At 39.9% G+C, this 16,269-nt stretch overlaps 2 protein-coding genes across 5 annotated transcripts; one reads left to right on the plus strand and one right to left on the minus strand.

Moving 5' to 3' along the window:
* Positions 1-711: 711 nt before the first annotated feature.
* Positions 712-8,933, minus strand: rrp9 (ribosomal RNA processing 9, U3 small nucleolar RNA binding protein). Of its 2 annotated transcripts, none has more exons than XM_061687537.1 (15): positions 8,708-8,933; positions 8,490-8,578; positions 7,465-7,577; positions 7,324-7,391; positions 7,205-7,246; positions 7,002-7,128; positions 6,802-6,926; positions 6,567-6,659; positions 6,053-6,153; positions 5,352-5,486; positions 3,790-3,852; positions 3,547-3,704; positions 3,295-3,374; positions 3,130-3,203; positions 712-1,429 (listed from the first exon to the last, which is right to left on the minus strand). In XM_061687537.1, the coding sequence occupies exons 1-15, from the start codon at positions 8,789-8,791 to the stop codon at positions 1,327-1,329; spliced, it is 1,455 nt and encodes a 484-aa protein (XP_061543521.1). In that variant the 5' UTR covers positions 8,792-8,933; the 3' UTR covers positions 712-1,326. The 2 variants fall into 2 exon arrangements, with proteins under 2 accessions (XP_061543521.1, XP_061543522.1); XM_061687538.1 differs by having other exon boundaries at positions 3,559-3,704; positions 8,708-8,932.
* Positions 8,934-9,224: 291 nt separating this feature from the next.
* LOC133408533 (uncharacterized) lies at positions 9,225-14,449 on the plus strand. 3 transcript variants are annotated; one of them, XM_061687540.1, is made up of 6 exons: positions 9,225-9,347; positions 9,595-9,749; positions 9,845-9,995; positions 11,134-11,309; positions 11,386-11,614; positions 13,423-14,449. In XM_061687540.1, exons 2-6 carry the CDS (start codon positions 9,612-9,614, stop codon positions 13,578-13,580), a joined length of 852 nt encoding a protein of 283 aa, XP_061543524.1. In that variant the 5' UTR covers positions 9,225-9,347; positions 9,595-9,611; the 3' UTR covers positions 13,581-14,449. The 3 variants fall into 3 exon arrangements, with proteins under 3 accessions (XP_061543524.1, XP_061543525.1, XP_061543526.1); XM_061687541.1 differs by lacking the exon at positions 9,225-9,347 and adding an exon at positions 9,405-9,450; XM_061687542.1 differs by lacking the exon at positions 9,225-9,347 and having other exon boundaries at positions 9,459-9,749; positions 9,848-9,995.
* Positions 14,450-16,269: the final 1,820 nt, after the last annotated feature.

Below are 16,269 nucleotides of genomic sequence, written 5' to 3' on the forward strand. Positions count from 1 at the left end.
AAGTGTAATTAAGAAAAAACTAGGTGATACTATTGTGAGTATAAATAATCTTTTTTATGTACTTTGTTTACATGTGCAATTGTACTCATACAGGCCTAAGTTAAGTCATTTACAGTGTTAATAGGTCACAAAGAGTTTAGGATGGTATTAGCTATCAATATATAAACAGGAACCTTACACTTGAGCTCAATTATGCTTGTGCCTTTGCTTTCCCTTGTGACATAGGTGCCAAACTCAAGGCCCGGGGGCCAGATGCTGCCCGTCACATCGTTTTATGTGGCCCACGAAAGCAAATCATGCTCGTCAACTTCCGTGGTTTTTACTCAAATCTGTACCCAAATTCCAAATTGTCATAATAATAAACAATAATGTTGAGGTATTGCATTTTTCTGTTACCAAACACTTCTTCTACAGTAACTTAAAGAATACTTGAACAAACCATTATCCTTGTCTTCTGATTTCAAAATTAGTTATCCCTCAATTTGTTGCGTAATGGTAATGTTTTGGTGATGATTAAACTTTGTTTCACTGTTCTAACAGCCCTCTGAGGGCAATCATAACTACAATGGGGCCCGAGACAAAGAAAATGTGTTTGACACCCCTTGATTAAGTACCCTACTTACATTTATAGCATCAACACTCCACTTTAAAAGTACAGGAACAGTGGGGCCACTTATGTTTATTTTTGCGGTAGATTGAAAACATTTGGGTTTCACACACAAGATAAACAGTTCAACTTTTAATGTGCAGGAATTTACATTTGTATCAGATACACACCTTGGACGTTTTCTTTGAACCCACGCACGATACAAAAGTCTTGAACGTGTGGCTGACAGGTGTGTTTTGTTCCCAAGGTGAATTATTCAAACAATAAATAGCACTCAATGTCTATGCTCAGTTTTGCCTGTGAAGACTATGTTCATAGTAGTGTCACAAACATGAAAATCCAAACATGAACGCTCCAATACTTTAGCTTACCTAAAAATGCTACAAATAATAATAAAAACATGCAGCAGACCCACAAGTAATTTTACCTGGAAATAAAAGTTTAACTGTTATCGTCCCATATTTAACCTTTAATGTCAAACACAAATGTTTTCAGTATACATAAAAAAAAAAAAAAAATCATGTAATGAGTCCCACTGTTTAAATACTTTTGGAGGGGAGTGTAGAGATCCACCCATTTGTCTACATAACCCAGTAGACACTTTACACTGTTGTTTTTGCAAACAAACGACCTGTTATATCAACATCAAATCATTCTCTAAAAAAAATAATAATGTGGCAAAAGGTTTTAAATGCCTTTAATTTACAAAAAAAAGTCCATTATTCAGCTGTCTGGGCTTCATCTTGATTGGGAGGTTTCCTTTTAAGGGGAATGATATAGATCCCGTTCCTGGCCTCTTTTTGTCTCCACCATCGTCCCAACCTTCAGAGAGACAGACGAAATCTTACTAGCACCATTCAGAACTTTAAAGGCATTTTAAATATGTAAGAGGCTTACAAATGCTAATTCTTATTCCAGTTGACACATGGACAACATTTACAACATCTGAGGCTGTATTCACGTCCACTTTAACGACATAATTATTGGGATAAACCATTTACTCAATGAACAGTATCTCGTGATTCTTAATTCTTCATTTGGGCACAGCATTGTGTACTTCCAACTTTGTGGGAACTGTATGAGAACGGCCCTTTTGTGAAAGACTGTGTTCCACTCCCAAACAGACCAGACTGGGAGCAAGTCCCTCCCTCTGGTGAGACCTCCCTGACCTCCTCTCATGTCAAAATGTTCATAAGTTCCCATAGACGCACGCCAACATCGTGTCGATGACCAGAAGTTGTTTTTGCTGCTGAGGTGGGAATGTTTTCTTCCTGAAGGCACAATGTGCACGTCCCAATACTTGCCCTTTTCTATACAATTAATGCTCGCCAATTCACGACTCATATACATACAATTTTTGTTTGTAAAACATAACTAAAATGATTTGGTGAAAAGCGCATGTTTTCGCACTTATTCTTGTATTTTTTTTTTTGTATTTTGTCCTCTTTTCTATAACACCCTAAGATGCTACCCAAATGCCCTACCCCTAAGAGAAATAAGAGTGGTAAGCATCTCATGATGATGCTATTAGCACTGGTGAAAGTTAACAGCTGGTTATCTGGTAACTGCCGGCTGCGCAACGTAAGACACAGTAATGGCTCAACCAATGGTGAAGAATCGTAAGATTATCAGAATACTAAGAGAATTACAGGTTGTGCATTTTAAACAACTACATAGCTCTGCCTCACGAGAGTTCATATAGCTTAATGCTAACACATATGCTAACAGTAAGCATCGATAGTCGGAGTTTATTTGAACACAAACGTGGAGCAACACATTTAGACAGATACAATAACAATACTCAAAGGCATATATTATTTTTCCTCTATGAAAAATGACACATTCAGTCACCCACAGTAGTGATAGTACATTATTTTTCATTTGTGTCTGCATGACTGTATTACACCGTACTGGCCAAGGCGGTCAGTGCACACTCAATTGGATTTCAGCATTGAAGCATCATGTACACACTGATTACTTCTTTATTCTATTTAATTATGTTATTATTCTATTGTTTTATGAAGTAGAAAATGCTATTTTCCCTTATTTAAAAACAAACAAAGAATTTAATTTTTTGAGGTGGTGTTTTGCATTACAAGCGTGGCCACCAACTGACAAACTGGTTTCTCAAGGCACCATTCTATTTTTTTTTCTTGTATTTGTTTATATGAACTACGATGCATTTTTTTTCTTAATCAAATAATCTGGACGCCATTGATTAAGGCTAATGTAAGACGAGTTTGGAGTCATATTGAAATGCGGGATCATATTTTGGGGGTAGAGTTAGGATTTAAAACTATTAATATTGGTAGTGTCCATAAGTTTTGTTACAGCTAGGGTTCACTGTTTAAAGTGCAATTCAATTACAGGCGAAATTGGAACACCCAGGAGGTCAACAGGTTTCCCTTAGAATAAAAAGAGAACACTACCATCTAGTGGACAGCGAGTACATCATCCGGTGCTGAAATGGTGTCAGGGAACTGACGGTTGCTATAGAAACAGCAGCATTTGTGCAATATTACCTGTGTTCCTGTCCGACTCCCGCCACCAAGAAGTGACCAGAGTGTGAAAACTTTAAACTGTTGACAAAACCGATCTGCGGGAAGGAACACAGGGACGCAGAATGAGACGACACATGGACTGTTTGTGTGAACTGTGAAGGTAAGTGCATTTAAATCTGCTTTTACCACTGGAACACTGAAGAGCGGCTCGAGCCCTCGATAACGCGGACCGCACGTCCACAGCTGCACCTGCGAATTGCTGGAACCTGTGAAGCGGAACCTGTGGTTACTTTGGATGAACAGCGCAGTGTCGGTGTTTTGTGTCCAGGACACTCAACCAGATGGAAAAGTGTGCGTCTCTGAAGGGAATAAATTTGCATACATTCATGAAAGCTTTAATGAATGTGTGTGTCTGTGTGTGTTGGGAAGGACTCTCACAGCCAGATGCACCTGAGGCTACGACGTCGGTGCTCTGAAGCGCGGCCACCGCGGCCACCCAGTGTGGCTGCTCCAGCCCGGCGTCGCCATTGCAACCGTGAGCCTGCTTCACCGTGCTGAGGGGCTTCTTCTTATTGACGCTCCAAAGACACACGGAGCTGAGGAGGTCAGCCCAGGAATAACACTGACATACCGACAATAGTAATGACAGGACAAAGTTTTGTCGGTGACATCATGACGTACCCGTCGTCAGCGCCTGTAATCATGTGCTCCTCATTGATGAGTTGGATGCAATCTATTGAACCCCTGCAAGAAACGCAGTCGTGACAAATTAAAAACCGATAGTTGTCCTTTTATTAATGCCAGAAAGTGAACTACAATGGTGTTGGAGGCAGTCCTCTGTTAACGACAGAGTTCCGTTCCTATCGATTATCAAAAGTCGTTTTCGATTAATTTGATAATCGATGAGTTGATTAATCGTTGCAGCTCTACTTTATACAGCAAATGAGAGTGAATCAAAAGCGCCTAAACTGGCTGCAGCTATGGAGTGTGTGACATTTTGCCTCAATTGCTTGGAGACTATCAATAATTGAAAAAAAATTACAGAATTCTGATTGGTGAATGAATTATGCTTGTACCCTTGGAATACCCAATAAATGTATCAATAATAGAAAACATTTTGGACTTGATGTTACAGGCAGGTATGCACTGATGCTACTTTTTTAAGACCGAGTACAACAATTTACATTTGAGTACTCACAGATACAGAGTAAAGATATTTGAAAATGGCATCGTCTTGCAATTGTGATAAAAATGTTTCATATTAAAGGAGCCATATTTTACCAAAACAATTTTTCACAGTATCTGGGATGTAATATTGGCTCTAAGGTACCTCAGTAAATGTGGGAAATGTGAATTAAAATCACCCACACATTCCTCAGTTCTAGACGTTTTTCTGCCGAGAGGCCTGAAATCAGGTCATTTGGATTCCTCGACCATATCTACGTCACTAGCGAAGAGCTCCGCCTTTCCTCTCTCCTCCCGACCCAGCGCTGTCAACATAAACACGTGTGCGCTCACAAGTGGGTCTTTTACATGGAGGCAACCAATCAGAGGAAAGGGGGTGGTCTTAGTCAAATATGGTTAAAGCGGATACAAAACTGGGGTCAAACAGAAGTAGCTGTCAGAGGGTCCTTTTATGGACACTTGTATGACAAAACCAGAGTGTTTTCTGAAATGAAATGAGACTTTTATACTAAGTCCAAGTTAGAGTCACTCTATGGTGGTCTAAATAGCCAAAATATGGAACCTTTAATACTTTTCTTGAACATGGCATACGTTTCACACAAATAAAACCTTTTAAGAGTAACAACTTGTCATTACTGACATGTTACCATCCAAACTAAATGTTTTTCTTATGGTCCTGCCCCATATTTCACTTCAATGCAGGCTGGTGTCTCAGTCTAAACACAAGGGGGCACTATTTGAAAGTACATACAGCAGATAACAGAAGACGTCAGGTGGGCAGAAACAAGCATCAATATGTGTTGTCTACATAATAACATGAGCAAAAGAAATACAAGATTGCTTACAGAGAATACCACAAGTTATAAAATAAAACTATGACAGAACAGCTGTCGTGATACTTCATCAGGCAATCATGTACTTATCCATCCTTGACGTGCCGCGGAGCTACGCGGGACTGTTATAAACCAAGGATCCCCTGTACAGTCTTTTGGATTTGCAATTAAAACATCTTAGTGTTAACTCACTGGCGCCATTAACTGACACATACGAACACTCACTCGTGGCCGTGGAAGACGAGCTGCGACTCCTCCATGATCTTCCATACACGCACGGTGTGGTCGCGGCCCCCGGTGGTCACGCAGCGTTCTCGGCTCAGGCAGTCCAGTCCCGTGATGGCGTCCTGATGGCCGAAACTGTAAGTGGGAGATGAATGTAAATAATGCCAATATAAAATGCATCCGGAAAGGCTCCAAAATGAAATAAATGCATGGCTTTCCTAAAAATTGGATACACAACACCCTATACCACCCTATAACATATACTGTATATGCCTTGTGCTTAATATTTGTTGATGCTCCTTTGATAGTAATTAATTTTTTGGTTAATAAATGATGCCTTTTTTTGTAATAATCCTCAGTTGTGACAGACACGTTCACACCCCCAAAGATTCATATTTAACAACATCACCACTCCGACAGATGGTGTGCCACAATTATTTACTGGGTGGATTGTCCACTTGAAGAAATAAATGCATCTCCTCAGAGACGCTTCCACCTTTTGACAGGAATTGCCAAAGTTGTAACTACCTTTACTATGACTGATGTGACTGAGACTGTAGTAAGTAAGACTATTGATCCCACAGGGCCCGCTCTTTCTTTGTAAAGGCAGATGTTTTTTGATACAGCTCATTACTGTTTATAGTGCAAGTGTACTTAATAAGCCGTCACGTGAGTGTTATTTTTAGTGTTAAGTCACTCACAGAGTTTCCACGTAGGCGTTTTCATCCACATTCCACACTTTGACGGAGCGATCGTGTGAGGCGCTGTACAGATCGTGAGTTCCCTTCCTGAACGAGAGACCCTGCAAGCAAGCAGACAAGCACTTTCACTCAAATGAACTTCATTCATGTGTGGAGGTGGCTGAGAGATCTGGCCTTAAAAACAAATAAAAATAATAATAAAAGCAAAATTCTCAGTTTTGTTTCCCCCCACAAAAATCCGATGTGTGATTTTAATTGTTTTTTTCCCCCTTCGCTTAAGCAAATGACAATGAAAATATTCAAACCAGGTTTTGCTCCCCTGCCCCCCTCCCCTTTTGGGATTGGCTCTATGTCTCCTGATACCAAACAAGCTTTGAAATAGTTTTGACCCAATCATTAAGTTGCATCAACTTCCACAGAAATTATTATTTTCCCCTGGACAGATAAATAATAATAAATAAACTCAAATTAATCAATCAATTGTAAAGCCCTAATTGCAAGTGACTGTACCTACCGAAACGGGGCCTTTGTGTCCTGTGAATTTGTAGAGATGCTTGCACGATTCAGCTTCCCAAATCATGATCAGCTTGTTCATGTCTCCAGTGGCCTTTATAAAAAAAAAAAAAAAAAAAAAAAAAAAAAAAAAAAAAAAAAAAAAAAAAAAAAAAAAAAAAAAAGATCGTTTTGTTACGACTCAAAGTTGTTGAGGAGTTTCAGGAGGATTTGCAAAGTAGAGGGTTAGTCCTCACCAAGTATTTTCCGTCGAATGATATGGACATACACAGGACGTGAGACGTATGTCCTACATGTCGATCTTCTGTACCCTTCCTTCCGCCAGGTATGACCCACAGTTTTTTCCCGCTCTCGACATCCCCTGAAGAAATACAAAACACTCTTTCAAGACATTTTTTACAGTCGCAATCCAGAACACAGATCGCCAATATGTTACATTTGATGATGGAGCAGTCTTTTGCAGCAGAGAAGATGCACTTATCATCAGGACTGATGACCAGGCAGGTGACTGGTAGCTTGTGTCCTCGTAACAAACGGACTTCGGAAGCGTCGGGTGGCAACAGCTAAAAGACAAATAAATTATTAAAAGAGACTCACCTCTCACCAAAGGTAGCGAGTGTTTAACTTTCTATTACTTACATCTTTTGCAATGAGTCGTTGTAATTTTCCTTTCTGTTCAAGCTGTAAATAAGAAAAGATTACATATCAAAAGTGTTCTTCCCACAAATTGTGTGTGGGTCCGCGTGATTCAGTCTTACCACTTCTTCTTTAAGTCTCCCCGCAATCAGATCGGCCTCAAATGACTCGCCTTCAGCCTTTTCTTCTTCTAATTAAGACAAAATGAACAACGTAAAAACACTGTAAACTCAAGAAGAAATGACATATAAGTAGAAACTTACCTTCTTCCTTTAACTGGTTGAGGTAAAGTTTGGCTAATCTGAGCTTCTTCTCCTGCGGTGTTTCGTCATAGTCATACTTCTCTTTGACCTGCCTTTTCTTGGCAACTATCGGACTGTGCAGCAAACAGACACCCATTTGTTCTCTCGCTATATGTCATATAATTTGATCAATCACGGTAAAGACATACCCCACTGAATTTACTTTTGAAAATCAATTCATTTTACTCCTGAGTATTTGAATGTATTTACCAGTATGTGTCCCAAATGAACGTTCATGATAAGCAACATGTTTTATGAAGATGCTAATTCCATTTTTGGATGTATACGTAAGATTTTGTCTTATTGTTAAATATGCCTTTTCCATGAAAACTAACACAAATGCATCTTAGTGTCTTCAGAGTGCTTTTTTTTGCGGTTCTTTTACAAATCGTGCCATCTTTGTCACTCAAGCGGTCTTTACCGTTAATGCTACTGGAGTGGACTGCTACAGAGGGATCTGCGAGCTGATGTGCCAGGGTGAGGCAGACATTCTGAATTCACACAATAGCAATAAATTGTGTTATTTATGAGCTGTTTATGAAATTGGGAAAATGTCAGAACTATTGCATGTCTTTACCGGTACTACGACTATATGAAGTCAAGGGTGTAATTGGTTTAAGAGTAGTTGGGATCAGTTAGGTACTTGTATCTGCAGATTTGGAAGGGGACCATGCAAATTGTGCAACAAATGATTTTTATGAAGCGGTTTATTTCTTTACCATTATGCAAGAATTGCATTTCAGTTGGCCACCACCATCTGCTCTGTCAATAAATATAACCCTTACTATGAATTACATTTTAATTCATTAAATTTTGGAAATAGGACAAAGCGTGGCTGTTTCAGCATTGGAGACATTTACCCATATAAAACCAAGGCGGCATAAAAAAAATGGTAAATTAGAGTTTGGTTGTTGTCTTTACCGTTTTTGATCAAATTATATGGGAAATGCCCCATATATTTTAAACACTGTATAGGAATTCCTTACCTCTCTGTCTCAGATTCGCTGGAAATCTCTTCGTTATATCGGGAGTTCAGTTTCTTGACTTTAATTTTCCCACCTGGGTCGCCATCACCCTGAGTCAAAGATGATTAAAAAAAAAAAAGTTGAGATTAAACGTGACATGAAATGAAAAGTTAAAATGTGCAGGTATGCAAGGCACATTTGAGCAATTAGCATTGGCTAGCTTGCCCCAGTCCTCTTACTTTCCGATTCGATTTCGTTATGTTTTTTCCAGGTTTCGGTAATTTGGGGTTTTTGGACCCCTTGATAAAGAAGGACGACGACATTGTAAAACGCGTTAACACAAATGATGTTGTCGGGGGGAAAAATTCCAACTTTCTCAAGATTCAAGTCAACATTGGACCCACATGGGTAACATGCACTTCAACCTAACGTGGAAATGATGTTGGAAGGAATCTCGGTGCTGATTGGCCTATACCAATTACATACCGCCTTGTTTGAACATTCAGAAAACCTATTGGTTTCAACTAAATTTAGGAAAAACAGGAAATAGTCCTGAGAAAAAACATGTCCCTTGGAGAAAAATGACTCGCGACTTAGTTCCACATACAAAATAAAATAATCAAACAACACAGTTATTCCTGACACATTCATACTACAAGATATTAAAAACAAATAGAACGAGTTTCCCTCGTATATTTAGCTTCAAACTTTTCGAGCTGCTTATGAAACACTGATATTATCACACCGGGATCCATGTACTGTAGTACTGCAGTAGTACTGCTACTTCCTCTACTACGCAGTATTTGCATATATTGCACACTCTTTGTCCTCAGTGGACGTCGTTACACTTTAATTCCTCGATACAAACCGAGCGCCCAGGTGAGGTTCATTTCAACCAGTGTGATTTAAAAAAAAAAAAAAAAAAAAAAAAAAAAAAAAAAGCGAATTTATCTGCTCCTGACACACAAGATTGTTTATCACGGTGAGCTAAATGGGCAGCGGAGGAGGGGGGGTCACGCTGAGGACGCGGCATGAACTAACTTTCCGTTGTCGTCTCCCTCCCCGGCAGAAAGTTGGACACCATACCCCGGGCCGAACTTCACAAAATGTGTCTTTTCCTCTCCAGATTTTCCTTGAAACCTTATGCCACCTAAGAGAGAGGCGGGGGCGACTCCATCCCCGACGCCGGTAAAGATGCTAAAGCTCAACACGGTCCCACTGGAGGCTGGTCCAATGGAGGAGTTGGCCGAGTCCACTTACTCTCCATTTCTCACCACCGAGGTGAGAAACGTTTCTCTTGAGCGCTGCACACACACGCGTTGTGTACTTTTTGTTCCACCACCACAGCCCTGGCGTGATTTCCTCGCTCCTGTCAGCAGGAATTTGACGGAATTGAAGGCGAAGCGAGTCCAGGCGTCCGAACCGACACCATCAGCCTGCTGATGAAGATAGAACAACTGCAGGCCCAACTGAAATATGAACGCAGGTGTCGAATTCTGGCTGAGAGAGAACTGAGGGAGATGAAAGGTGAGTTGAAGGGAAGAAAAACTTAACTTTTTGTTTGTTGATCATAAGATAAAGGAGGGTATCTCTGGAGGTTCTGAACTCCTGTTTCCATGCCATTGCCGTGTTCTCATAGCTGACATGTTGGTAGAGCACAAACGTAATGTAGGCGAGACTAAATATCTGTACCTATCCCAGTGAAACCAGGCACAAATAGTGAAAAAGTAAGTGATACCCCCCATTGTATTACTTCCAACCATAAATATGCCAAATACTATGATCACAAAACAATTTAATATTATTTAGTGGTGCAACTAACGTTTATTTTAATAATTGATTAATGTTTCAATTATGTTTTTTTATGATTATTAATATATTAATCGGATAAAAAAAAATATTTTCCATCCCTTTATTCAAAAACAGGACATTATTTCAAATTGACAGTGCAGAAAATGCACAAATATAAGCTGATTATGATGGTTACTGGTTTGGTAAATAGGCAAAAATTTTGATCATTATTTTCTCAAGTAAAAGCAGATGTTTGCAAATGTCTTATTTAATTAAACACAAAGATAAAATGTCTGCTTTCAGTAACACGTCAGAAAATAGGCAAACATTTTGATCATTGTTTTCCAACATAAATGCAGATTTTTGCAAATGTCTTATTTGATTAAACACAAAGATAATATGTCTGCTTTCAATGAGGACTACGGATAAATTTATTGTCGAGGCTGACATTCAGAGGATGTGGACAACTTTATGACAATTTTACGTTAAACGATGTCTCGAAACAAGAAATCAGTAATCTAAATAGGAATTAATTTGATAATTGATTAGTTGTTGATTAATCGATTGATTTTTGCACCTCTAATATAATGTCAAACTCTTGCAACATTACATTCAAAATAAATGCCTTACAGAAACCTAAATGTTGCTCTTAATCTGAAGCTTCCCCCATCAATGTATCATTTGTTGTGTTTATCTGTTACGCTGTAGATGTTTCCAAACAATTGTGGAATTTGAAAATGTTTCATTTTGTGATTGCTGGAAAGCCTTGTAACGTATTTTTGTTTTTGCAGGCAATGTATTACAGTATTGTGATTAAATCTTTGCACATGCTTACACGTAATGGTCATTTGTCTTGTTGTGACGCTCTGGGCAGAGATGAACACTCTCATGGTGGAGATGCGACAAACGGCTCACGAACTCCGAGCCACTCTGGATCACGTCCTCCAAAGTGGCGACCCGATGATGGCGCCGCACAACTCCCAAGACGAAAGCATCAGCTTCCTGTCGGAGCACGAGGCTGACATCGTAGCGGTGGGCGACGGGCCAGAGGTTAGCGCTCGTTCTTCAGTTTTGCCGGACTAAACCTCTTGTGCGTTGTCAGACGCGTAATCTTTTTCACCCTCAGGACAGCAACAACTACCTGTACCTCGCAGAGAACCTCCGCGTTCCCAGGAGTCTTTACGAGCACATCGGCGAAATCGCGGACTACAAGAAGTACACTTCGGCGCTGCTCATGATGCTTTTTGATAGAGAGACGCTGGCCACACACTCGCTGCAGGGCCGCAGGAACACTATGAGTGGGGAGGACTGCCCCAAACCCCAGCTCCCACCTGAGATCCTCCGGAGTATCATCGGTAGGTTGCTGATTGACAATTAATGTCGGGGAGTGATTAATAACTGAGCTTTCATACTAACGTTGCTTTGAGTGAGACTTAATTGGTTAATCATTCAGCAGACTGCCTCACAGTCGAGAGGTCCTGGGTTCGGTTCTGTGTGGAGTTTAAATGTTATCCCCCATGCTCACAGTGGGTACGGACTGTATTCAGACCCCCTTAAATCTGTCACTCTTTATTATATTGCAGCCATTTGCTAAAGTAATTTAAGTTCGTTTTTTCCCTCATTCATGTACACCCAGCTCCCCATATTGACAGAAAAAAAAACGGAATTGTTGAAATTTTTGCAGATTTATTAAAAAAGAAAGACTGAAATATCACACAGCCGTAAGTATTCAGACCCTTTGCTGTGACACTCATATATTTAACTAGGGTGCTGTCCATTTCTTCTGATCATCCTTGAGATGGTTCTACACCATCATTGGGGTCCAGCTGTGTTTGATTATACTGACTGGACTTGATTAAGAAAGCCACACACCTGTTTATAGAAGACCTTACAGCTCACAGTGCATGTCAGAGCAAATGAGAATCATGAGGTCAAAGGAACTGCCTGAAGAGCTCAGAGACAGAATTGTGACAAGGCACAGATCTGGCCTAGGTTATAAAAAAATTCTACTGCACTTAGTAGAATGTGTGGAGAAAACCAGGCACTGCTCATCACCTGTCCAATACAGTCCCAACAGTGAAGCATGGAGGTGGCAGCATCATGCTGTGGGGATGTTTTTCAGCTGCAGGGACAGGACGACTGGTTGCAAGGAATGATGAATGTGGCCAAATACAGGGATATCCAGGACGAAAACCTCCAGAGTGCTCAGGACCTCAGACTGGGCCAAAGGTTCACCTTCCAACAAGACAATGACCCTAAGCACACAGCTAAAATAACAAAGGAGTGGCTTCAGAACAACTCTGTGACTGTTCTTGAATGGCCCAGCCAGAGTCCTGACTTAAACCCAATTGAGCATCTCTGGAGAGACCTGAAAATGGCTGTCCACCAATGTTCAGCATCCAACCTGACATACCTGGAGAGGATCTGCAAGGAAAAATGACAGAGTATCCCCAAATCCAGGTGTGAAAATCTTGTTGCATCATTCCCAAAAAGATTCATGGCTATATTAGCTCAAAAGGCTGCTACTACTAAATACTGAGCAAAGGCTCTGAATACTTATGGCTGTGTGATCTTTCAGTTTTTCTTTTTTAATAAATCTGCAAAAATTTCAACAATTCCGTTTTTTTCTGTCAATATGGGGTGCTGTGTGTACATTAATGAGGAAAAAAATTAACTTAAATGATTTTAGCAAATGGCTGCAATATAACATCTTCCGTTTCGCTTATCCTCACTCAGGTCACGGGCATGCTGGAGCCTATCCCAGCCAACTCCGGGCAAGAGGCGGGGTACACCCTGAACTGGTTGCCAGCCAATCGCAGGGCACATATAAACAAACAAACATTCACACTCACATTAACACCCATGGGCAATTTAGAGTCCTCAATTAACCTACCCTGCATGTTTTTGGGATGTGGGAAGAAACAGGAGTACCCGGAGAAAACCCACGAAGACACGGGGAGAACATGCAAACTCCACACAGGCGAGGCCGGGATTTGAACCACCGTGCCGCCTCCAATATAACAAAAAGTGAAAAATTTAAGGGGGTCTGAAAACTTTCCGTACCCACTGGGTTTTCTGAGGGGTACTCAGGGTTCCTCCCACAAATATGGGATCAGACGTTTTAATGAAATTGCTGTCATTACCATATCGTCTCTCCCTCCAGATCACGTGGCGGTCAAGTTTGGCGTGGACAGCAGCCAGATCAAGACGGCCATCCGGACCAAGTTAAACAATGAGGACAAATTGCTGAAGAAGAGAATGGGCTTGGTCAAAGTGGAAAACAAAGCCAGCTTACCTCTGCCCGACAATGTGTCGATATGATTGATGCCAGTCAGCTTTGGCCTTCATCTTGTCTGCTCGTGTGTGTGCTGTACTGTAAACGTGTGACAGGTCGCCTCTCCTAATCGACATTATTCACTTTAGTGCTTGAATTAGGTTATTTTTACAGTAATCAACTTTTTTAAAAACTTGGGACGGCTCTCATTAGACAGTATTACGTTACCTGGAGAGCAAATATATAGTGCTTTTAAAGCTCACGTGTGATTTTGAGTGGATAGAGACTAGAACGTTCTCATGTTAGGCTTCCATCTTTTGCTTGGCGGCTCTGTCGAAAATCTTTTGTTAGCCAACAAGAACACTATTGACTTTAATGGTTGTCCGGCCCAAGAGGGGTCACCTCCTTACTTACTCAATTTTAAAGTTTAACCTCATCTTCAACATTCGGATCAGTACTGTCATTTTTAAACGAAAGAACCCTACTTGTTTTGATTTCCGATTCAAGATGATTGGTGTCATATTTTTTTTTCTTTTTAATGAGCACCTTTTGGTCCAGTTTTAAGCACAATTTCTTAATAATTGGTAAACGTTTAGATTCACTCGTTGGATACATTAGGATGTATAACATGTTTTGAATATCAGCTAATATACAATACAAAATCCTCCTTTACAAAGATCATAATGCTCAGTTTTGACTGATACAGTCAGAGCACAACTTTATTATTGTATTCTACCCAGATACATTGATGTCTTCTTTTGTTCAAAGGGTGCAAGAGTTGATGAAAATAATTGAGCATCTTCCACACTAGGTAGCAGCACTACACTCCTAAGAATGTGCAAGTACAACCCCAATTCCAATGAAGTTGGGATGTTGTGTTAAACATAAATAAAAACAGAATACAATGATTTGAAAATCATGTTCAACCTATATTTAATTGAATACACTACAAAGACAAGATATTTAATGTTCAAACTGATAAACTTTATTGTTTTTAGCAAATAATCTCAAATTGTTTTTGGAAATTGTGGACGTCATTTCCTCCGGGCCGAAGAGGAAAAGAACCATCCGGACTGTTATGGACGCAAAGTTCAAAAGCCAGCATCTGTCATGGCATGGGGATGTGTTAGTGCCAATGGCATGGGTAACATACACATCTGTGAAGGCACCATTAATGCTGAAAGGTACATACAGGTTTTGGAGAAACATATGCTGCCATCCAAGCAACGTCTTTTTCATGGACGCCCCTGCTTATTTCAGCAAGTCAATGCCAAACCACATTCTGCATGTGTTACAACAGCGTGGCTTCGTAGTAAAAGAGTGCAGGTACAAGACTGGCCTGCCTGCAGTCCAGACCTGTCTCCCATTGAAAATGTGTGGCACATTATGAAGCGTAAAATACGACAACGGAGACCCCGGACTCTTGAACAGCTGAAGCTGTACATCAACCAAGAATGGTAAAGAATTCCACCTACAATGGTTCAACAATTAGCGTCCTCAGTTCCCAAACATTTATTGAATGATGTTAAAAGAAAAGGTGATGTAACACAGTGGTAAACATGACCCTGTGCCAGCTTTTTTGGAACGTGTTGCAGCCATAAAATTCTAAGTTAATGATTATTTGCGAAAAACAATTAAGTTATCAGTTTGAACATTAAATATCTTGTCTTTGTAGTGTATTCAATTAAATATACGTCGAACATGATTTGCAAATCATTGTATTCTGTTTTTATTTGTTTTTTGTATTTTTTTCTTTTCTTTTTGTCCTGCTCGGCTGTTAGGTCGACCAGAATGGAAAATCTGTATCCATTTTATGCTGAAACAATTTGACTGTGTCACAGTTTATTTATGTTTAAGACAACGTCACAACTTCATTGGAATTTGGATTGTATGTGGACCTTAGGTTGTGTCTGAGTTTAGGTGCACATTAAAAATATATATATATCTGTTTAATCACTTTGTTGTTGTGCGTCACTGCATTTGTGCCAATAATAAACATTAGGGAATGGTTATGTTCCACTCTTAACTTTGATACATCAGTGTGGGTCTGGGAAGATTCTCCAGCAGATGTCAGTGCTGAACTGCACTTTTCTTAGAGTAAACTTTCAAATGTCCCTGAACCCTGGTCACAATGTTCTGGAAGACTTTTTCTGTATAGAGCATGGTCAGCTTGGTTGGTAATTTGCTTTTTTTATTGATAATCCTTAGAGGAATGTACTTGTTTGAATGTACTACGAAGTCGTTGAAAAGAAATAACTGCGTCAAGAGAAGACGCGAGTGGAGGCCTGGTCACCTACCTACTAACAAAATAGTCAAAAACAAAAACCTGACACTAATGATTGATTGAAAAGAAGGGATGTTTTGATCTTAAATCATCAAACATCAATTAAATTAACTAAATGCCATTAATCAATTACAGCGCCATAACAGTTTGTTTGAGGAATTTGAGCAATGACCAAACAAAAAACACAGAGTTTGTTGCACGTAGGGTTTTGGGACGTGGGCAGGATAGATGTACGGTATGTATATGTATAATTGTGTTCATAGGGAAGAACAATTGGGCATTGGGGTTAGGAATAAATTTATATGTGATATACAGTACGCGTGTAGGTATTTTTGGGGTATGTATGTATTTCGGATTACACTTCTTCATGAATAATTTATCTTAGGTATCTTAGTGTTTATGTAGAAGGTATGTATATCACAGGTTTTCTTTAACTGTTGTTTTTGGACTGC

Source organism: Phycodurus eques, chromosome 10 (assembly GCF_024500275.1).
Source record: "Phycodurus eques isolate BA_2022a chromosome 10, UOR_Pequ_1.1, whole genome shotgun sequence".
Taxonomy (NCBI): domain Eukaryota; kingdom Metazoa; phylum Chordata; class Actinopteri; order Syngnathiformes; family Syngnathidae; genus Phycodurus; species Phycodurus eques.

Bases quoted from the DNA above. Each gene is read 5' to 3' on its own strand.
- rrp9 (XM_061687537.1), bottom strand. From the start codon at position 8,791: ATGTCGTCGTCCTTCTTTATCAAGGGGTCCAAAAACCCCAAATTACCG. The intron at 7,129-7,204 runs GTAAGTAATAGA...TTTGTCTTTTAG, and splicing joins AACGACTCATTGCAAAAGAT to CTGTTGCCACCCGACGCTTC. The intron at 3,705-3,789 runs GTACGTCATGAT...TGACCTCCTCAG, and splicing joins ATTACAGGCGCTGACGACGG to CTCCGTGTGTCTTTGGAGCG.
- LOC133408533 (XM_061687540.1), top strand. From the start codon at position 9,612: ATGCCACCTAAGAGAGAGGCGGGGGCGACTCCATCCCCGACGCCGGTA. The intron at 9,750-9,844 runs GTGAGAAACGTT...CGCTCCTGTCAG, and splicing joins CTCCATTTCTCACCACCGAG to CAGGAATTTGACGGAATTGA. The intron at 9,996-11,133 runs GTGAGTTGAAGG...CGCTCTGGGCAG, and splicing joins AGAACTGAGGGAGATGAAAG to AGATGAACACTCTCATGGTG.